A 24,020-nucleotide genomic window follows, 5' to 3' on the forward strand; every position below is an offset into this window, starting at 1 on the left:
CAGGTGAATTCCTCGGTGTCCTCGTGATTCTGATTTGGTTTCACACTTCTTCACCATTGCTATGGCTTCATAGCTTGATGAATTCCTCGGTATCCTCAAAATATTCTAAATTCATGTCTGGTAATACATTAAAGCATTGCATACATATGGATTCATTCCAATAATCATGATTACCTCAATTTCAATGGGTTGCTTAATTGGTGCGAACTCAAGATCATTTTATTAATTGAAAATCATAAACACTTCAGATTTCACAGATATCTTAATGAATTGTATCTATTAACTCAGTCTTAACCGACTGAGGAGATCATGGCGAATCAGATTGAGAAAGTAGAAATAAATAATGGGTGCAAATTACATGTGGATATATATTGATTTATGCTACTCAATCGAATTCTCTATCCTCCAAATCCGGAATTCAAGTATTCTCACGGATATTCAAATTTAAATCAAAGAACAAGATATCAGATTGTTATAAAATTGACTATGGTTGGGAGTTATATATCCTTCTACACTCCTTGTTCATATCTCTGCTCAAAATATTTGACAGCAACAAGGTATTAATGGTAAACAAATTCTACAAAGGCATTGATAATATTCAGAAACAAAGAGAATGGAAGCCGACTGAAAACAAGGAATTATGTGACCTGAGTTCAAGCTCGGGTTTCTCCGTCCGCCGGCCAGTATTATTGAATTCCTTAGTATATTGTCCCATTCTGAATTTCTATCTCTGTTAGTCTTAGAGGAAATCAGAGCAATGAACCGGATTATAGAGCTAGGAAGGACTTATTCTGAGAATGTTGTTCTCAAGGCTCGGTAACAAATGTAGTAGATTTTGGGAGGAGAGTAGAGAAAACGCATGGAAGAAGGGTGATAATAAAATTGGAAAGAAAGACGTAATCAAGAAGAATAGCTAGGTGAAAGAAATATATAACCCTCGACTCCTCTCACATCTTCCGTATAAGGAACGAACCGTGACTTCTTGGCTCCCATTAGTTTCAAAGATAAAAAGCCATTCGAATACACCATAAATTCAAATCAAAAGATAAGAGAAATAGAAAGGTTGGAAGAGAAGTTGGAAAGATTAAATCAACTCGAATTGCCAAAGATTAAATCAATTTATCATTCCAAGTGTTAATCAATTAAAAGAAAGAATGTTAAAATGGAAAGAACAGAATTGGAAGATAATAATTCCAATATTATTAAAATTTGAATATTATAATACAAATGTTATTATATTTCAAATCTTATATTTATAAATGTACATGTAAACATTAATTTATTAAATTATTAAATTACAATGATGCCAAATCATTTTTATATTTTAATGCACATATTAAAAAATTTACGAAAATAATATGATGAAAGATAAATTAAAATCCTTTGAGATACTTTATATTTTTAACCCAATTATTTTAATTAAATTAATTATTTAAATAACTCATGCGGTTCTATAGATGTATCTTGTTTCAAGTTGCTAGATCCTCTACCCATCTGCCTAGGGATGGTGATGCTCTTGCCTAATTCTTTTTTGATGCTTCCACTTGCTTTGACATGTTTCCTACAAGGAATTTTCCCGCAGTTAAATTATATTATCATAATGAGTTATTTAATCATAATTAATCATAACGGTTAACCATCTTCTCAATTCCATGAATTCGTGATTAACGATCAACTAGCACGTTATGTTCACTTGAAATCATAATGACTAATTATCTTACCATTTCACCAAATTATAACAAATTAAACTGCCAACTGACTTCATGTGAACCTCAACTGCTATATTTCAAATTAGGTCAAAAATTGGGATGTAACACCGATATCCCTACAATTCTTCGCATTGTCGGTTATTAGTTGAACAAAATTCTGAGGGCCAACTTGTTGGATAGCTTGGATGAGAATGTTTGCAATGAAAGGACCGTCCTTTACCTCCTTCACGATCCATAGCTTTTAGAAACATTGCCCCTCTTATAGACACTATAATAACATTTACGAAAGGATGGTTCCTCGCATCTTTCCATCGATACGATACTATTGGCACACCTATTTCGACCCATGAATCCTTGATGGGCAACATGGCATTCTCTAGATGGGCCACCTCATCATCCACTAAAGTGGTGCGTATCTTCTCATAACCAAGGCCCTTCATGTATTGCCAATATAGTGAGCAGACAACATTAAATGACAATCCATTTGCATAGATGCATCTGGCTATGACTTGATCAACAATGTCTCTAACTTCATATTGGATTAATGATTCCAAGGGTCCCACTACTTTCTTACTTACAATCTGTTGTTGAGGATGCAAGAATGGATGACCCTCTATAGGTGGTTCACTAGGAGTGGTAGTTTTTGACATAGATGATGTTTTTCCTTTCTTTAAAGGCCTACCACTTTCCAATGGATGTGAAGGAAGGTATTAGGCAACACTCTATTTACTCTTGGCTTCCCGATACAAAATTTGATGCCTTTTTGAGGAATAAAGCACAAATGTGCTTTTACTCTACTTTAAGAGCTGGTAAATTCCTCTTTGTAGTGGCTACAAATCTACACATAACCTCTTCCACCTGGCATTGGTCGTATCATTTGAACATATTTCCAAAGTGGGGAACATCTATCAATTTTGAAGTGGGGATTATTGGCAACATAAGCACTTGCAACCATGATAAAATCTACAAACAGACAAAACAAGTTACAACAATGAGAAAAGATTGGAGAAAATAAACCAAAACAAACAACTTTTAGATTTTCAGACATACACAGTAGATGAAATCATAATGAAAATTTCAAATACCAAATGCAAGTATTCAAATTTAGTGGTTGTCAGGAATTGTTCATCTAGATGAACTCAGTGGTCAAGCACTAAATTCAAATATATATGCCATTCAATAATAATAAATATTATTTAAAAAAAAATTAAATTTTTAAAAAAAAAAATAGTAAAATACCTGCTCACTGTGTTTTACTTTGTTTGCTGACTTCTGGAGTGCTCATGTTTTCGTTGCCCAATGATGAAGTGGTTGTAGGCAAAGGGAGGCAGAGGTTGTATAAAAATCCAAAATGCAAGCGGAGGATGCAAGTTGAGTGGGCTGTTGGAGATTGCAAGTTGAGTGGGCTGCTGCTTAAATATTAAGTGTGAACGCTGCCCAAAATAGATATTAAAATCCACAATAGACGTTTTAGGTTTAGGGAGGTTGACCCAAAACACAGTTTATTAAAACATTAAAAAATCAACAATATTTTGGTGCTTTCCCCAAATTTGTCGTCAAGTCACTGACATTCTGCTCAGACATGTTAGACATTTCCCAAATTCACTTGACATTTTTTCAAAGTCAACAAGGGCTCGAAAAGGTGAATCCGCAAGGAATATGTCAACGAATGACAAAATACGAATTGACTACGAATTCTAGTGAATCAAATGCCGATTTTGCCCTTTCAAGAGCGAATACAACAACTTAGCAAATTAGCAATTATCTGAAAGTCGTTAATAAAAATTCAATTACTAGATATATGAAAAATTAAATATATTTAGAAGTTACTTCACAATTACTAAAAATGATATAAATTTAATATTAATATAATATAATTATAAAAATAACTATTAATTAATAATAGTTAAATTTTCCAATAAGAAAAAATGATTGATATTAAAATTTTAATTTAAGTTTAAATATTAACTAAATAAAATATAGTTTAATGTTTAAAAATTATAGATATTATCATGGGAGCTTGCTCACACTTGTGGGTGCGTGGCCTTCTATAGGAGATCCCACTATGGTCCGACCATAGTGTTGCAGTGGTAATCACAGAAGACATGCAATCCAACCACAACCTTGTAGTGGTAGAGTGCATGTCTCATGCGGTAAAGGGGGCGGTGGGGGTGATGGCCTCGCCAATATATATATAGCATAGTTCCAAGAATCACGGCGATTCATGCGATTCACGCGATTTGGCGATTCGATTCAAGCCAAACGATTTTTTGTGAATCGGTGAATCGAATCAGCGATAAAGGGTTTATGAAATAAGTTACTAAATTTCAAGGGTTTTTTAAATTTTCCGATTCATGGCCGATTCGATTCCGATTCATGGCCGATTCACGATATGATTCGGCCTTGCCGATTCCGATCCGATTCCGATTCTTGTTACTTTGATATATAGCGATGGTAATTGCAGCAGACATCCAGTCCAACTTGTAGTAGTAGACTGCAAGTCTCATGTAGTAAAGGGGACGGTGGGGGGTGATGGCCCCACCAATATATATATATATATATATATATATATATATATATATATAATTGCAATGTCAAAAGGAATTAGATCAACCTCAATAGGATGTGCTCAAACATGGACTGGGTCTCGATCTCGCTTTGCGAGGTCCGCAATAAGCTATCAAAATGGAAAGGATTCACAAGATGGTGGTGGGCGGTCTATAACTATGTATGTCAGAGGAATAGGCCCTAGGCGGTTTATATATATATATATATATATATAGAGAGAGAGAGAGAGAGAGAGAGAGAGAGAGAGAGAGAGAGAGAGATTGGTGGGGCCATCACCCCCTACTGCCCCATTTACCACATGAGACCTACAATCTACTAGTGCCAGGTTGTGGTTTACGACCGCAGTCGCATGGTGGGATCACAGTGGGTTCCCTTATAGGAGGCCACACCCCCACGAGTGTGGGCGAGCTCCTACGTTAATATATGTGTGTGTGTGTGTGTTTATATTTCTTTTATGAAAGGACTTGCATTATAATAGTTTTTTAAAATAAATGTTACATTCATTTTTTTTCTCTCCCCATTATAAATAGGATAATATCATTTTTGAAAAATACATGCAATTTCCCTATTCCCATAAGTAGGCATGTATGAATAAAGAAAATCCTCATTGAAAGGCTCAAGTTAACCCCCCTGGGACCTACTCCCAAGCTTGTGATCCATCCTCGACATGTTGATCTGTAGACAGAAGGACCCAACTATCAGCTACAGAAACACATTTCTTGAGGTTTTACTTGGAAACTACAGTTAGGGTCTTTTGAGTTTTCTCTCTTCATTTGTGAAGAGTTTTTGTTTTATAGGAAAGCCATGCATTTGGCATGATTTTTTGAATTTTTGGTCAACATTAGTAAATGTAATGTTCATTTTCTCAATGAAGTGTTCATATGCCTCTGGTAAGTTTCTTAGTGTTATGGCCACTATAATGTTTTCTTCCATCTTGTGATCCATGGCTTCTAATTGATCACAAATGTCATTGAGCTTCATCAAATGATCTTGCAAACACATCTTCTCATCCATCATGATTGAGAAAACATGTTTTTAGCAAAGAAAGCTCTTCCTGTATTTGATGTCTAGTGTAGATCGTACAAGTGCTTCCATATCCCAGTAGAGGTTTTGCTTGTTTGAACCTTTGAAAGCATCTCATTTGTAATTGATAACTTCATTACCATGGTAACATCTTGATCACCCTCATTAGATTGTCCTAGTTATAGTTGAAAATATCGTTATTGGCAACTTTTTCCCAAGGGCCAAAGAAGGGGTTCAAAATGGAGATTAATCGACAACTTAAATAATGCTTAAATCTAATTAGAAATGTATTTTTTTGTGCAAAATTCAATGAGAAGATGCATGTAGCGAGTCAGTAGATGAGTAAACAAAAAAACAAGCCGAGTCTAGATATATTTAAATGCAAATGGCATACATAATGACATCCCCATGTGAAATGTTAATGGCTAGTAGCCTTATATTCTAACTTGAAGCAAAATTAAAATAGCATATTGTCTTTGTAAAGCCATAAGTAAATACAACTACAACATCAAAATAGTCTACATCTTTGTCTTCCTCTTCCTAGAAGCTCTTGTAAAAACTACAAGAGGGTTAGCGGCTCTAGTCCTAGAAGTCAATCATGGTTATGCCTCCTAACTCTACACAATTGGCTGCGACTCGACCTCCATCCTAGATTTAGATGGTGTTGGCACTTGAAGTGACTCATCCTCCTCAATGTCATCTAGTCCCACTGGGAATCCACCCTCCTCCATAGCTTGCATCTCCAAATCGTGGATCTCATCCTCTATAAACAGTGTAGGTTGTGTTGGTAACCTAAACCATAGATTGGAATCCTACGAGTCTTGCCAACTCGATGCTGGGATATCCATCCGGTGATGGCCAACTTGACAAGACCGATCAAATTCGATCTTTTGCACTTCTAGCTTTGCAAGGCCAAGGCGAGTGTACCTGATCCAAAACAAATCACTCAAGTCCAAGATCCTTATAGCAGATTGGTTAGAATACAATTATGATGAAAGCTTCCAAATGACAAGAATTATAGAAAGCTTTTAACTTGCAAATTATGATAGGAATAATAAATGAATAAATGAATTTTTTTTAAAAATGAGAATAAGTATGGAATTTTATAATTTTGTCTTATGCTCTAAATGATAACCGAACTTCCTTCAAATGGTTCACTTGATATTGAAGCAGATTTTCGTACTCCATACCCAGATTGTCTCCCTCCACATATCCATGACCTGCACCAAAAACAAAATGTTCATTAAATATAAATTATTAATAAAGTTACATTTGATCCTTTGAATAATTCATCCTATATTAAACACTTAGTCTTTGGTATTTTGAAGTTATCGGGCTCTGAATATTTCTCAGAAGTTTATCGCTTTTCTCTATTTAAGTATTCGTTGCCTTATAATATTCATCTGATACTTTTCACTGTTGCTACATAGGGTCCATACGTGTTACGGTGTGTCATGTCCTGTGATTCGCGTGACTTCATCTATTTTGCTAAGATTATCACACTCTTGATTTTAATCGTACCAAACCAAAATAAGTAAATTAAGGTTCCTTGACATGTGTGTATTTCATTTTATCATGCCTTCTTCAATATATATCATTGTTGCTACTGCTTTAACCTTTGTGTTGATGTTTGAAGGATTGCCGCTTCAGTAGATTTGTCGCATTCATATAATTCCTAAAATTTTCAAACCTTATAACTCAAGGATTGCCGCTTCAGTAGATTTATTGCATTCATATAATTCCTAAAATTTTCAAACCTTATAACTCCCAACGGTCAGTGTCTCGTACTTCCAATATTGCAACACATCAGGTCCTGTTTTAGTTATGCTTGTAATTGGGACTTCTTCTAATCATGTCACTGTCTCAATGCGGGTTGGTGGTGGATTATGGTCTTCCGTTCTTGATGCCATTGCTCTTAAACATGTGCTCTATGGCTTATGACAATATTGAAAATTCTCACTGCCGCCACAAATCTCCAACAATGCATCTCTTAGTTACACTTTGGACTATCGAAAGCAATAGTAGTTGGGGCTCCATAGCTTCCATCTTAATCACTCATTATCTAATATACTTCTAAATTCTGATGTCCAATGTTTACCATACAAACTCAGAATCGTTTTGGCATAGAGGAATAAAGACTTGAAACGTTATAGATATATCTGAAGCATAGCTGCCGAAACAACCAGAATTCTATACTTACATTTCTGAAGAGTTATGATTATAAGTTCTTTGTATATAAATAATTCTAGCATATATATTTGACATCAATAACACAAATCTGATAGAGCTATAGAAAAATCTTATGATTCCAAATCTTCCAATGCAAATAGTTCAAATACTCTCATTGATGACCCACTTATGCTTTCTTCTCTCAGATTGTAAATTCTCTATTTGGTATTGCCATGTATTGACAATGCTCCTTATCCTTGCTTAAAGCATAATAAATATTCACTAGGTATACATGCTTGAATATATATACAAGTTGATGTTTCTTCATTACTTTTCCTCCTAACCTCACTTTCTTCTGCTCTCATGAGACTGATCCTGTCTGATATTTGCCATCAAGATTATCACTATTATTTAATAGTGTTTATTGTTGCTGAAGGTTCTTCTTACATGATTGTGTCTCTATATACATTCGTCTCTGAATTCATGTTGCCTGGATAGTACCTTGCTATAATTGTTCTTACTGCAGCATTGAAGTTATGAATGAGTTTTGTTTTCTGAATATCCACTTGTAGTTGAGATCATTTTTCCAACTGCTGCTGTTTAGAAAGAGTTATGAGGCTGTCTTGTTGTTGACCATGCTGATACATATCTTTGGTTTCTCTGCGGACACTCCAAGTTATCATTGTAAGAAGGCGTAATGTGAATCAACACATTGAACCTATTACCAACATGTCCTTTCTTGCATAAATTCATATGCTTCTGGTGCTTTAAGAAACCTAAAAGTATCGAAATTTTAGTCACCAATAAATAGTATAAAGGATAGGAAAATGTCAAAAAATGGAGACAGAATTTTTAAGTTACATCAGGTTGCTCCTGTGATGTTCAATCATAGTAAGGAGCTATGTCATCCAAATCAAGTCAACCAACCAGTGCTTTCTCTACCTTCCTTGTACGCAATGAAAAGTTATATTGCACAAAGACAAGGTAATTCATGGATTTTTGCGCTAACTTGTTCCTCTTCTTAATGGGATAACCTCAAACAAGCTCCAACTATGCTCACAATTGGATGAATTACAAGGTTCAGATAAGATTCAGAGTTCAGTTGTTGCAAATTTGGCACATTTCCAACCCAATTTTTCCACCAAGCATCTACAAAATAAAACATTAAAGAGTTAAAAAGCAAGGTGAAGACATGTTTTAATTTTTATCTACTTATTCCAAATATTATATCTGGGGTTTGAGTGTTTCTTCTTCTCTTCGCCATGTTTGAAGAGAATAGCTTGCCTCTTGCATTCGTGTACATGTACCAATTCAAAAATTTGAGGTTTCTCATGACAACTTCAGGTATCTAGATCTCAGCAAATCACCTTTTTTGTCCAAACAACAACATACAACTCACATGATGCATAGTGGGCTTTTATTTTGCCATCAAAACCCTCTTAGGAGACTGCAAGCGATGTTTTAGGTGCTTATAGGTGATACAGTGTTGGAATTTATCTTGATAAATTCACTTATTGCCAATAAACTTTTGAAAAGTGTAACTATGGTCCTAGTCTTTAGTCACAATCATTGGTTCAGCGTCAGTATAAAGGATGGTCTTGTTGAGGCACTTGTATCCAAAGAGTGTAAGCACGTGTTGTCTCCAGGTGTTGTGATTTTTACCCATGAAGTGTTGGCTGCCTTCCAACATGACTGTGGGTAATGAAGCCATCCCTCCCGCAATCCATGCAATCAGCATTTTAAAGAATTTTTTATAGATAGCTTTGACGGCTTATTATTATAAATACAAGACACAATGATTACCAAGATATTCAGTATTAACAAGGAGTGAAAATCTCCTTAACTAAATATTAGAAAAGATCTATCTGTAAGGATAAGATCAACAACCAATAGAGCAAACGATAAGAACTTTGACGAAAAGAATAAAAGAATATTTTTAGTCTATTTTAATGACTTAATTGACCATTATAAACTATATATAAAAATATTACTTTGTTAGTAGGGGGCTGGAGGCAACATCATCATCTTTTATACGTAGTTGAGCAACATGACATTGAGAAATAATCTCAAAAAGCACCAATGTGTTTTGTTTAATAGTTTTTGACAGTTTCAACAATCATTGGAAATTGTACATATAAAGAGTTCAACAATCATTTCTGATTCTTATGATAGCTTACATCTAGTCTCATTATCATCACTCGTGAGCATAATTCTTCTCAAATTCCTATATGACATTTTGTATTGTTACCAATCTCAAATCTGTACCATTTTTAATAACCTTTTGAGCGATGGGAGCTTTATATTGATTCAAGCATTTTTCCTTCTTTTGCATTAGTAATCCATTTCACAATTTGAAGAATGTGATATTGCTATTAGGATTTAAATGTGTAGTTTTTAAGTCAAACTCATTGACCTGTGTTTCATGAGTAGTGATTCAACATGAATCCATCTCTCATGAGAATAAATGGAACACTTAGTACTCATTGGATCTGGGTGATGCTCACAGAGGTTAAGCACCGTGACTTCCCATGAGGTCGCCCATAGTACTACTCCAGCTTGAGTGTACTTAACTACGGAGTTTGCTCCATGGTTAAACCCACTCTGCTTGCAACCCCATTTGCAAAACCTTCACCAAGTGTTGTGCCTTATGAACCATTCATTAGAAACGTTCATAGTGTTGATGTGAGTTTTGTACCACTAAATAACATATTAGCAATTGAATATCTGATACAGAGTATCAAACACACAATTCCTCTGTTGAAAAGTTAATACTCATGGGGACATGAGAATAACTGCAATGTTCCTTACACCTGTGGATACTCACTCAGTTTATCGATGTGATTTGCTAGTAATCACGTAGGCGGCCTTACGCAAATTGTTGAGGATGACCTGGACTTTGGTGGGATGATGGAGATGGTGATTTGGTGTGAGTGCTAGATGATGTTGGTGGGAAAATGATGGTGGTGGAGTGTGAATGGTTTTTATGACTGTTATCTATCTAACTCTCTTCTCCTAAATTCTAAGTCCTAAATTACTTGCAATCCTACTCCTACTCCTATGGATGGAAGATCAGCAAATGGATTGGGATCGAATCTAATGAAAGTTAACCAGCGGTTCCACCTTTACAGATGCAATGATTCAAAGGAAAAATAAACTAGTTTGCCACACAAGGCTTCCCAACAAGCCGCTAGGATGCCAGTGGTCTTGTATTGATCCCTATCAAACATCTACTAATGCTACCATGCAACTATCCATCTACTCTTGATCTTACTTAACAACTTGAAAGGAAATTTTACTCTAACTATTTGAAAGTAGAAACCATGCAATAGTACCAAAGGCTCTTAATCACCATGCAAGTCACAACAATGAGAAAGAAATAGCAAATTTTGATATTATCTTTTCAACAATTTTCTCCGACCATTACAAATGAGAGCAAATGGCCTTATATAGAGGCCAAAATGTACAACCGATGGTAGAGATAAAGAGGCAAAATCGACGATCCAGATTGAATCCTAGAAACCCTAATTAGGGTTGCCACCCCATCGGCCAATGAGAAGATGCCACCTCGTCAATGGACCAATGAAAAAAGTGTAAAAGTGGCAACTAATGAGAAGGCACCAAAATGGTGGCCAATTAGAATTAGACACTTGTTCTATCCGAGAAGAAAGAGAAATTGCCACTTGGGCTTACATCAAATGATCTTCTAATATAACTCTCCCTTTCTCTTTCATTCTTTTAGCTAAGGCAATGAACCTAGCTAGCCTTTCGTTGACTTCTTTCATGGGAGGACAAGGTGTGTGCTTTATCTTGAGCTCCGTCAATTTCATCATGCTATTTGTTGCTTGTAGTGTCTTGTCATGATCCTTCTCATACTCTTTTGCGAATCCAATAAAAACATTTAGGGAGGAAAGGGTGTTTAGATGTTTCTTCTTGATTGCAACCTTTCCTAACTCATCCAATCTTGATCCAAGTCTTGTCTCATTGATATCCTCTTTTCTGATGTCTTCAAAATCAAGTGCCATCCCAATGTTGCTCATCATGGTTGAAATGGAAGTGTCGACGCTTGGGCTGTGCTGTGCAATTGCCTTCTATATATCTTCTTTGCTAAGGGGGATTGTTTTTCCTTTAGTCTGTCCTTTATTTGTAGCATATTTACTATACCGACATTGGCATCGGTTACTTGCCTCATTTTCAAGAAGAAAGTTGTTTTGGGCATCATATCTTCTTTGTCTTTCTTAGTGTTTTTTCTCTTAGGATTCTTGCTGGCACTAACATCTACCATCCTAATGAAGTGGTGGATGATGAATGCAAGAAGAACCAAGGGAGACAATATCTAGACAACAACGAAAGAGAGAAATCAGCTTAAGGACCCCTTTCAACTCTAAATGAGTTGAAGTTACCCTTTACCAATAACCGGGTCTCTTTTTGGATTTTTACCTGTATCATGTTTACTGTACCGACATTGGTATCGGTTATTCGCTTCATTTTTGAGAAGAGAGTTGTTTTGGATATCATATCCTCTTTGTCTTTCTTAGTGTTTGTTCCCTTAGGATTCTTGTTTGCACTACCATCCTCCATCTCGTCGCCCTATTACGGGATGGTAAAGTGGTGGACAATGAATGCAAGAAGAACCAAGGGAGACAATATCTAGACAAGAACTAAAGAAGGAAGTCAGCTTAAAGACCCCTTTCAACTCTAAATGATTAAAAGTCACCTCTACCAATAAACGGATCTTGCTGCCTTTGAACACTGAAAATCGCCAAGAAAAAGTGCAGACCTGCCCTCTAAAAATCACCAAACATGGGGAAGCAGCTCCAAATTATCTTTAAAAACTTGCCAACAAAATGTCCATCTGCCCTAGCTGAAAGAAAAATCGCCCAAAGGATGCCAATCTGCCTTAGGAAAAGCGCCAAAGGAGAGAAAAATCTGCTCTTAGCCGAATCACCTAAGCACCAAAGAGGAGTGAGGAAAGAGGAAATGAGAGGAAATAGTTTCCTCTTATACCCAACTTGTTCATCCTCCCTAGCTGGCCGACTGGGACCCTGGGAGCAAAAATAAATTAATTAGAGCACAAGACATGGTCCCAAATTAAATGCTAAACTAAAATTTAACTTTGCCAAGGTGAATTTTGCTTTTTTAAATTGCCAATTACACCAATATTGCAAAAGGAAAGTAAATAATGACTTAGAGATGCTAAATATTTCCATTTAATGAGGATTAAGTTATTAATATGTATTAAAATCGAATTTTGGCTAGCCAAAAGCCATTTTTCAACATTAAATTACCAATTTTATTAAAGGCTTAAAAATTTTCAAGGCAATTCTAATTGATTAAAGCCAATTTTTTGCAATTCAACTCAAATCGATTTTGCCCAGTAAAATTTTTTGACAAAAATAAAATCATTTCTAGAGTCTAAAATCGATTTTGCAATTTGACTTCATCTCCACAAAATTAATCTTTTCACCAAAGAAAATCAAGATTTTCCAAAAAAATTCAAATCTAACAAAATTTCACGTTTTTTTTTTGAAAATTATCCAAGTTCACACAATTATATCCAAATTTTCAAAAGAAATCGTGTAAGTACAAATTTTACAATTTTATCTTGCCGAGTGTTGCTATTTGAATTTTTGTCCGGCCTAAGGATGAAATTGGTTGTTCTAGAAAATGAAGTTGAAACCAAGTGAAAATAAACCTGGCCCTCTCCCCTCTGGCCCTGAAGGTGTCCGAGGCTTAAAGAGTTTTCAAAAATCAAATCAAATTTTTTTGGACAACTCAAAAATTTGCCAAGGCAATTAAAAAGGGGGTCCCCAAAGTTTTGGGGCGATGGTGTGAGAACCTCACAACACATAGCAATATCACAGTTTGACTTGCTGTGGAAATTATCTCCTACTTATCAATTTGAAGAATGTAAAAGAATATTGAGTGTATAATATTCCTGTCAGGTGCTAAGAATTATGTCTATATTGAGTCACATTTGTAGGGGTTTCCTGCTTATATTTAGCCTAGTTGATATTATTTGATGCCTAGTTAGGTAATGCTTATGGTAGGTTTCAAATTATGTTATTTTGAAGCTTTCTTGATATTATTTGTTTTCTAAATATGTCATGCTGTATTGGCTAATTGTAGGTAATAAAAATAGGCAGAGATGCAGTTTCATATGTGGAGTCGCTTATAGAATCAATTATGGGTGGGTTGGAAGGACTCATCAATATTCTAGATTCTGAAGGAGGTTTTGGTTCATTAGAGTACAAGGTTTGTTTTGAATGCTTCATCTACAAGAATTAGACATTTTATTTCTTACAAAAGTGTCAGGTAACATCCCAAGAGTTTTGAATTGTGATTTCATATGTTTTCTGTTCGCATTTTGGTAGCTTCTGCCGGAGCAAGCAGCGATACGAATGAATCATGCTGCTAAAGTTGCTATGCCATCAGCAAAGTCAATCAAAAGTAGTTTGGATTTACCTTTTCCAGGCAATGAGAGTGAGCCTGCAAGTAGAGATACAATTAAAATGTATGTTCTAATATCTGTGCTTATTTACGCCTTGTGGTTAGTACTCATTTTTGGTAATTGCTCAATTTAAGTGATAAATGAATGCCAGGTTAGAAGCTGCAGTGCAAAGGTTGACAAGTCTTTGCTCAGCTTTGAATGAAATGGAACCGATATGTGTGCTGAACCATGTCTTTGTTCTAAGGGAGGTAAAATGTTATACCTGGATGACAGTGAAATTCTATGCCTGTTTAATTTCACATATGTTTTCTTATTCATTTTGTTTCAACTTTTCATTTCACGCAGAATACACCATTTTATTCCTGCATACTTGCAACTAAAATATCCTTGGGTTCCAAAAAGTCCAATAATTGCATAATAGCATACAATTAAGTTACTATTAGATTTCAGAAACAAACATTAAGGCCTTTGGGATCAGACTGCTTTTACATTTCAAGAAGAAAGAACCAACAAAGTCCTATTCTGGTAAGGTAGAGAATGATGGTTCTGATGATGCTTTTTTTTGGGCAATACAGTGATAGATCAATTATAATTGTCATCGAATGATGGTTTTGAACTGCTTAATGTATTTGTGCTTGTGGGACCCTTTAAACATCTCAATGTACATAAATAAGGTGGTGGGCAATTTGTTTTCTTGGAAACAACAGTTTGCTTAGCTACACACGTTGAAAAATATTGGACTTGTCAAAATGGTTGAGCTCAATTGGTGACAGCACTGGGTTATTGTTGTGGAGATTAAAGCTGAAATCCCTAGAATGACATCTAAGGCGGTGATGCTTGGACATTTATGTGATCTTCTCTGTCTTTTAAATCGAACAAAGTAAACATATTGATTACATGGATGTGTTGGTTGAGCTGGTCCTTAATGCATGGAGTTCAAGGATGCGGCCTCCCAGTTGTGGTCTGAATGACTTGGTCTGGATTAAAAGTTTGCAATATACCAATCAATTTTTAGTTTTGTTGGACTTGTTATATGCTCACAAATACAGCTCCAAAAGTTCAGAACCATTTGTGTATCAACTCTTCCATAAATTTACGAAATACAATTGATATTAAGGACAACTCTTGATAATAGAACTGCAGATAGCTGATTTGCTTATTGTATTTTTTTTTATAGCCTCTCCTTTCTTTTCCATTTGCTGTAACCAAAGGGAATTGCAAGTACAGGATAAGGAAGGGGTTTGCATTTACAGACGTTTTAGTTTGTTTCATATCTCTGTATGCCTAGAAAATATAATTCATTTCTTGAAACATCTAAAGGATACAGAAATGAATATGCATTAACCGCAAAAATAGTCTAAGTGACTATGCTAGATATTGAGTTTATATAAAAGAAAACTCATACAAATGTGATTACTATCCAAAATTTACATCAGGGACACTCAACTTGTATAAGCTCAAAATTTATCATCAATATGAGTCTGAGATTATTTTTGCTAATATATCAAAAAGTTGAGCTATATAAAGTTTACTCTCATTTGCTCATGTTTTCTCCTTGGTCCTTTAAAAGGTATTTGTATTTAAAAAAGCTTGCTTTGAATTTTAGTGTCCTTTGCATGTATGGCAATCTTCATTAGTGCAAAACAATCTGTGTTGTTTATTTTCAAGACGTTAAAATCTCTATGTTTTATCGCAGCCATAGTTTCTTGCCTATATCCTCCATGTCAACCTTTATACACTCATTTTATGTGTCATACATTTGAACATCTCAGCTCCTTAACTCTGAGTTTTAACTTTAGGCAAAAGAAAAGAAAAGTAGTTCAAAACTAAGAATGCAGTCAATAATTAGGATTACAAAGAATAATGGAAGAATACGTAGATATTAGAAAGAAATTAAAGGCACCCTGTCATGACTAAATAAGAACAAAAAATACAAGACAAAATGGGGATAATCTATACCCATTATAATCTTCATGGTGTAGAATTGTATTTGGAAAGAAAATCTCCATCAACATGATTTTGTCAAAATGTAACTCAATGTTGTGTGAATCTTAATTCTTTGCACAACAGTCTTACATGATATATAGGCCTTTGTACATTGGTCCTAAATGGATTTGGCCAAAATTCAAGCAACCTGAATTTTGTGGAGAAATGGAAAGATTATTTAGTAGAAATGTCATTGCCACTGATGGATCCCTGATTTGCAAAGATGAGGGCCTCCATTTGAGTCTCCTCTCAATTCCTTTTACTATACAGCTAATGTTATAATTTATTTGGCTTTTAAAAAGCATGATTTAGTGTCCTATTCTAATCATCAATCAAATTATATTTCTCGTCAATCTTTTAGATCAATTATTCTGCATTGGCCTATTCTAAAATGTCATTTTCATCTCAGCAGGACATCATGCTGTGAGATGTTTTAAAGCCTAATTTATCAAGATCATGCATATGGATAATATTGAGATTTTATCCATACTTATTTAAAAAAATAGCAATATATTTATTGATTATTCTCAGTTCATAATTTGCAAGTTAAAAGTTTCCTAATTCTTGCCATTCGGGAAACTTTCATTATATTTGCATTCTAATCGATCTTCTATAATTATCTTGGACCAAAGTGTTTTGTTCAGGATAAGGTGCACCTGCATTGGCCTTGCAGAGCTAGAAGTGTAGGGGATTTGGATCGTATCAATCAGTCCCATCAAGTTGGCCATAATCAGTTGGATATCCCAGCATCAAGTTGGCAAGACTAGTAGGATTCCAATCTGCAGTTTTGGGAACCAACAGATTGATGACTCTACTGGGGAAGAGTTTCAAAATACTCTTAAGAGTTTCTGATTTCAGACTGTTAAGAGTTAGAATTCTATTTAATTTATTAAAGTATTTTGATATATTTGAATTTCTAAGTTAGTAGGTTTCCCTTAAGATTTTTGATCTCTAATGATTTTTGTTTCATAAATTCTAAAGTGCTTATTGGAGATTTAATCTTGTAGAGGAATTGTATATTTTTTAAAGCTTTTGCTGCTGATTGGAGCTTTGATGAGAGGAATTCTACTGGAGAGAAGAACTCAGATTCTCGGCGACCATTCATTTCCTCTATTTGGAGGTGATGACTCTATTGTGTTTTGGTGAATTTTGGATTGGTACTTCAAGAAAACGGAGTACCTAGATCATCAGTGACATTTTGAGGGAGAAGACTCAAAAGGAAATGGTAGACAGTCTTCCAAATTTATCGATCATTTGAAAGACAACCTTTTATCTTAGATGACATCAAGCCATTAGATTTCAACAATTTAATTATGAGCCTAGCAGGTCATCCCCAGAACTTTCACAACTTGTACCAAAGTTCCATGGAGAATGGGGTGAATCAGCCATTCGGCATTTGGATGTAATTTATACATTCATAGAAGACTGAGGTCGATACAGAAGATCAGGTGATGAAGCTATTTGTTAGAACATTGAAGGACAATGTGAGACAAGCATATGAATCATTACCCAAACAATGTATCTTGTCTTAGGAAGAGTTTGAACAATGGTTCCTATATGAATTTCATGATGCAAACAAGGAAGATGACATGCGTTATGAATGATGTGAAGGCCAAAGCTCCATCATGCAAGAGGATCCTAACATGTTTCTACTCAATGCCTTTTTCAATATAGAAAGAAATGAAGGTGAATCCGCAGTGCGATTCTTCATGAGGGTGTTTAATGCCTATCAAGAAATGCCCTCAGCATATAGACCTCTATCTCCTAATCTTTTCAATAGAATACAAGAACTAGGTCGCTTATATGATCAGTAATTCCTTATCTTTCTCAAACTTATGGATATTGAATTGATGGCAGGAGAGAATAAATGCAAGATTGAAGATGCATATGAATTTTGTGATGTTTCAGGTTCAACTATAGAAGAAATTTTGGATCCCGTTGAAGAAGAATCTGATCATGATGAGACCGGTAAGGAATTAGACAATGAAAAATATGGAAATGAGGAAGAGGATTCTCTCAGTGTGGATGAGATTTCAGCCTTGCTAGAAAGCATGTTGAAAAAGGTGGTCAAATTTTTCTTCCAATACACAAAGAAAAACAAACTAATGAGACAATAAATGTGTCTTATGAAAGATTCACTAAACAAGAAAATTTATTCATCTTGTCAAATCCATATTACTTTTATGAGGAGGAAACCAATGAACCATAAGGGGCATACATCTTTCAGAACGATGACATGTTTGGTGAAGCTATGCGTTCTAATCAAAATATGGAAGGAGATTTCGAAGACAATGTGAACATACATAAAGAAGAAAACACATCCAAGAATGATTTTAAAATCATTTCAGATTTTTCATGCATTGAAACATTAGAGAATTCTGATAGAGTATTTTGTGGAGATGAAGTAGAACAACATGTGTCAGATGAACAAGAGAAAATTTTAGATGAGGGATCTTATAAAGATATGCCCGAGCTTTCCATATTTTTGAGTCCATTGTTTGAAGATCAAGTATATCAGCATCATAATGAAGATATCATGCCTAATGATAATGTTGAAGACAATATAATTCATGAAAATCAGCATTTAGAGTGTGGAGATCAAGAAAATTGTGTGCTAGAAGATATCCGAGCAGGGAAGGCTGATCTAGAAATTGGTATGACAAATCAACTGCATGGGGATCCTCTATTCAGCAAAGATCACAATGCACTTAATGACTTCTCAAAAGAAAAAGAAAAATTAAATACCAAAGGTTGCATTGATGAAGTAGGACTAGTAAGTGTTTCCTATAAGGATGATGCATTTGATACAGGTATAAAGTATAAGCAGCACACTGAGGTAAGTCTCCGTGAAGACCCTGTGATAATATTTGTTAAGAATATGCTTAGGGAAATGTTTTTAAGGTTTCATTATAATTCTTTGTGAGGTTTTTTCTTCCATGTATACTAATCAAATGAGTGAAGCAAGAGATTTTGAATTAATTGATAATGAAATTTATTTCTTTCCAAAAGATCTTGTTGATAAGAATAAATTCTAATCTAGAACAAGTGATGAAAGAAAAGCACATGTCATGTGATGATTGTTGTTTACCTTCTAATGGATCAAGTTTTACTAAAGAAGGATATGATACCATGATAGGAAGAAATAAGTTATTACAGGATCAGAATTATGTGTTTGATAGAGGAAAGAAGTAGTGTTCACTTTCGGAGGGCCTGGGACCACCCAAATTCACCTTGCATCATATTAAGCATGGATGCTCAGTTTGCTCCTCCAGAGATAGCTGGAGTCTCACTATGCCCGCAAGGGGCATATGTCCCCAACAAGAGCTACTGATGGAGCAAATCAGGGCCTCCATTTGAGTCTCCTCTCAATTCCATTTACTATTCAGCTAACGTTATATTTTATTTGGCTTTTTAAAAGCATGATTTAGTGTCCTATTCTAGTAATCAATCAAATTATATTTTTCCTCAACCTTCTAAATCAAATATTTTACATGGGCCTATTCTAAAATATCATTTTCATGTCAGCACAACATCATGCTATGAGATGTTTTAAAGCCTAATTTATCAAGATCATGCAAATCCTAATATTAAGATTTTATCCATACTTATTCTTATTTTAAAAAACATTAATATATTTATTTATTATTCTCAATTCATAATTTGCAAGTTAAAAGTTTCCTAATTCTTGCCATTTGGGAAACTTTCATTACATTCGCATTCTAATTGATCTGCTATAAGTATCTTGGACCCAAGTGTTTTTTTAGGGTTAGGTGCACCCAACTTGGCCCTGCAGAGCCAAAAGCATAGGGGATTTGGATTGCATCGATTAATCCTGTCAAATTGGCCATAATCGGTTGGATATCCCAACATCGAGTTGGCAAGACTCGTAGGATTCCAATCTGCGGTTTTGGGAACCAAAAACCACAAAACCCACCATAAGGAGCAAGAGGTTAGGATTTTGGTAGAACTATTGAGATCTTGGTGGATTTTAGTAAAATTGAGTTTTCTCATTTCTTGCATCATATGATGACTTTGAGAATCAGAAAAAACTTGAAAAAAAGAAAATTTGGAGTTTGCTCATAATGGGTTTCTATTGCATGTTCATATTAGAGCATGTTGGAGTAAATCAAAGCTCATCCTTGAATTCAAGGAGCCTAAGAAAGCTGGTATTTCCTTTTATTTCATCCAAATTGGGCTTGTGAGGTCAGATCAATGAGGCTTTGAAATTGGGATGTGGTTGCTAGATTTGGGAGGTAGCTGGATTTTCAGAGCAATTGGGCCAAAATAGACTCTTCATTGCATCTGGAAGGCCCAAAACCCTAAGATCAAATATCAGATTGTCAACTTTGGAGACTTCTGCCATAGGGCTGCTGGTTTTTTTGCCTCCTATAGCCATTTTCATAGTCATATAGTTGTTCGTAATTTGTCATCATCTTCTAAAACCTATTGTGTTATGTTAACACTGAGTGGGAATATTTGGCTTTTTTTGGCATATTTTGCAGGTATGATCACCACGACTACACTAGCAGTACATACTCTGTGGACTTTGTCCAAGCTTGCACTAGTCATATGCCAATAGCCACATCAAGATGCAAGCATATTTTTATTAAAAATTTATTTCACAGGTTGATATATTTGTAGGTGCCTGGTTTTAGTTATTACCATGACACGTCGCTTGGTTTGGGGTTCAAACTATCCAGTGACACATAGAACTGCCAATGGCTAAGCCACTTCCCCACCACCAAGTGTCTACATTCTCTTCCCTGCGCAAGTGGTGCTTTTCCTTTGGCAGCAATAATGCATGCAATCACGTTGGTCATTGATGGCTAAGTGACAAGGTAATTCAACCCCAAGCCATAATAGGGCATAATTTTCGACAGACCATAACTTCCCACAACGATGTCAGCTTTTTTCAAATGAGATATCAATGGAAAGTCAGTTCTATATTCTTCACAGTGGTGCAAGTAATTTTGCCAAATTTTGCTTCAAGTGCATTTTATCGTTGATTGAAGTCAATCTTCCCATTTTGGATCTTTAAGATCATAATTTTTCACTTGTTCAGCTGACTTTTGTGATTCCAGCAGCAATTGAGAGTTATTAAGGAGTGCTATCATTAATACGTTATGCCCATGCGCTTTCCCCAAATTTAGCCTTAGTATATATTACTTAGTTTTTTGCAAATTTGACATAATCGTGGATTATTTGGATATAGTGTCTCCTGGAGAAGTTTTTTAATTTTTTGGTGGGGAGTACTTTATTTTCAGTATTACTTGACATGTGGGAGGGGTCACATCAGATTTTATGAGTATTTTGTCTATTTTTCTCTCTTGGTGGTAGTTGCACTAATGGTTAAACCACAGTTTTGAGGTACTTGCTCTCATAATAATCACACATGGAAGATTAGAATGCAATGGTGTATCTTGGGTATCCACGGATTATGACAGATTTGTTCATGAGAACAAATATGATGGGCAATGGGCTTGATTGCTGTGCATGTTTCTAACACTTTGTTCTTCCACATTGAGGAGTGTACTACTCTCAAGTAGGCATGAGATACTCACGAGGATTTGTTTTCAGTTAGTGAGGTTCTTATAATGGAATTGTAGGTAGAATGTGCCTCGTTCTCTAGTTTCTAATGATTATTTTCCTACAATTGAAGACTATTTGGCAAAATTCAAATCTTTAAGTTCTTAGTTGATTGGTTGTGGAAAGGATAAAATTGGTAAGGAATGCATATTCTTGATTATGTCCTAGTTGAAAGGTCCATTTGAATAAATTTTCTACTTTGTTTTTTTCTACAATGGATGGATTAAGTGAAGCATTTGCAATACATTCTTTTGAGATGTTTAGTGATAGATTGAGTAGAGTACAAACCAAGTTTACTCAACTTTCAAACATGTCAGGTGTATGCAAACCATCTTGGAGAGAAACACTATTCTTGAAAAGTGTCTATTTTACTAACTTGGATCTCTAGTGAGTTCTGAAGTATACTAACATATTCAAATTTCACTTCCAGACTATTTCTGTATTTTCCAATTTTCAGTTGGTTATGCAGGAAATATTTTACAAATAAACAACTAACTATACATTGTTGAAAAACATAAATCATAAGGCAACTTAGTTCAATTTTTTATAAGATTGATTTAAAGCATAATTGCATGACCCAGACTCGCCTATGACTCAACAAGGTCAACTTGACTAGTGACTTGCTTATGACTTGGCAAGGTTGACTCAACTCGAGATTGGCCTGCGACTCAACAAAATGAAAATATCCTTGAAATTTAGAGATTTTTAACAATTTAAAACTTGTTTCATGCATCCATTATTGAATAAAGCTTAAAGACGCTATAACAACATCAAATAGAAATTAATTTGATCATATGCATAAACATACATCCATCACATAAGTACAGACATAAGTTGTAGCTAAAGGAAATAGAAAACATAGATATGCAGATTAGTAAATATTGTCAAATGTATATAAAGTCCATGAAACCCGCAACATCTAATGTTCCCAAACATGTGTAAACAAAAATAAGTCTATGGCTCCAGCTCTAGATCAACCCCAGCCTCAAAATAGTCTGTTTGCCTCCTACAAAGTGTCTAAAGTAGGTCCTATGTGACTGACAAGCCATAATCTGTAATTGTGAGGTGCTACACTCAGCAACATCAGCTGCATGGGCGATTGGTTGTGCTCTATCCTCCTATACCATAGCCACAACCTCAACCTCTCTATTGCCTGGTCAACCCACTCATGGTCCTTAGTAAAGATAAAATCGCTAGACTCAATGAACCACTGAGACTTTGGATTGGTCTCTCCTAAATTGATCGAAGAGGAGTCATTGTCCAAAATTTGTCCGGTCCTAAGACATAGGTTGTAATCAACAAAGGTGAGATCATTCAACCCCTCCACAGACAATCTATTACACCTCCTTGAGTGGTTGTGCTTGAACATGGATCAATTGCGCTCACATCGAGAAGTGTTGCATGGCTGACTCAAAATACAGATGACAGGTTTTTGAAGGTTTGGGGTTGTAGGCCCAAACATTTGCCACCACCTATTTGGAATAAGGAAAATAAAAAAAATCAGTCGAATTTCCAACTTTAAAGATAGATTATAAAATCAAAATGCATAAGACATAAACTTAAGAATCTTAAGTGATGCAAAGACTCTTATGGTACCTTAGGGGATCTTGGAACTCTAGGAAAATCAACACAAGAGCCAACAAATCAACTTAACCTACTTTTGAACAAGCTCACTTCCATCATCTCCGTCAACTTAAGCACACTCTGAAAATACTTTGAATCAATTCCCAAAAACCAGTTCAAAACATCAATTTGTTACTTACTCCACAGGTGCCTCTAACTAGGCTATTTGGGTCCAACTCTCCAAATCACACTCAATTACACATGAGACCTTGTAGGCTTGAAATTTTTGTTAAATCCTCTAACTAAACATTTTCCAATCATTAGATTTGACTCCCCAACTCAATAGGCCATACATGCTTCTATAATGGTCCTAATTCCTAGTAGCCCTGTCAATGCAGTTTTCTCCACTTAACTTCAAATTTTGGGACTTATAGCTAACTGCCAAATATCAATCCCTGGCTCACAATCCAACCATCCAAATACTAATAAGTTGCAGAGGCCTAATAGGCCTAATTAGCCCTGATTTGTAAAGCAACTCCTAAGTGTAGGCTAGACTCATAAAAATCAACACTTGGAACATTTAGTGGACACTATTAACAACCTACTTCAGGAGTTTTAGCCTCCCACTCAATATATATTACAAGTTATAGTTGTTTCTTACTTTGTGCACGTTGTGGTTACTTAGAAAAGTTCACCTAGGGCATTAATTTTCTAATATCTCCCTGTAGATACACAAGTATGCCTTTCTAATTCTTGAAGTACGTAAACATAGCTTGGAATTCCCACAGAGCCATTAAAATCCAACAATGGAATCTCTAGTTATTGACAGTTTTTTGTGAAACCCTAGATAAGGATGCAAAACCAATTGTTAACACAAGTTCTTTGTCTTCTCGTAACTCTTATCACATAGAAACTTCAAGCTTTGTAATATCCCCATTTTTTGTGAGATTCTATAGATGATCGTGTCA

General features: G+C 35.3%; 1 protein-coding gene across 2 annotated transcripts in view; it reads left to right on the forward strand.

The window, feature by feature from the left end:
• GRL (transcription activator) overlaps positions 1–24,020 on the forward strand; it is a 268,919-nt gene that overhangs the window by 222,977 nt on the left and 21,922 nt on the right. For both annotated transcript variants that reach the window (XM_089828816.1, XM_089828825.1), the window contains exons 19-21: positions 13,596–13,721; positions 13,841–13,980; positions 14,069–14,165. In XM_089828816.1, the coding sequence (XP_089684942.1) occupies positions 13,596–13,721; positions 13,841–13,980; positions 14,069–14,165 (363 nt within the window). The remainder of the gene's footprint in view (positions 1–13,595; positions 13,722–13,840; positions 13,981–14,068; positions 14,166–24,020) is intronic.

The sequence above is a fragment of the Cupressus sempervirens genome, chromosome 1, assembly GCF_028749045.1.
Source record: "Cupressus sempervirens isolate cs-2001-9-10 chromosome 1, ASM2874904v1, whole genome shotgun sequence".
NCBI lineage: Eukaryota > Viridiplantae > Streptophyta > Pinopsida > Cupressales > Cupressaceae > Cupressus > Cupressus sempervirens.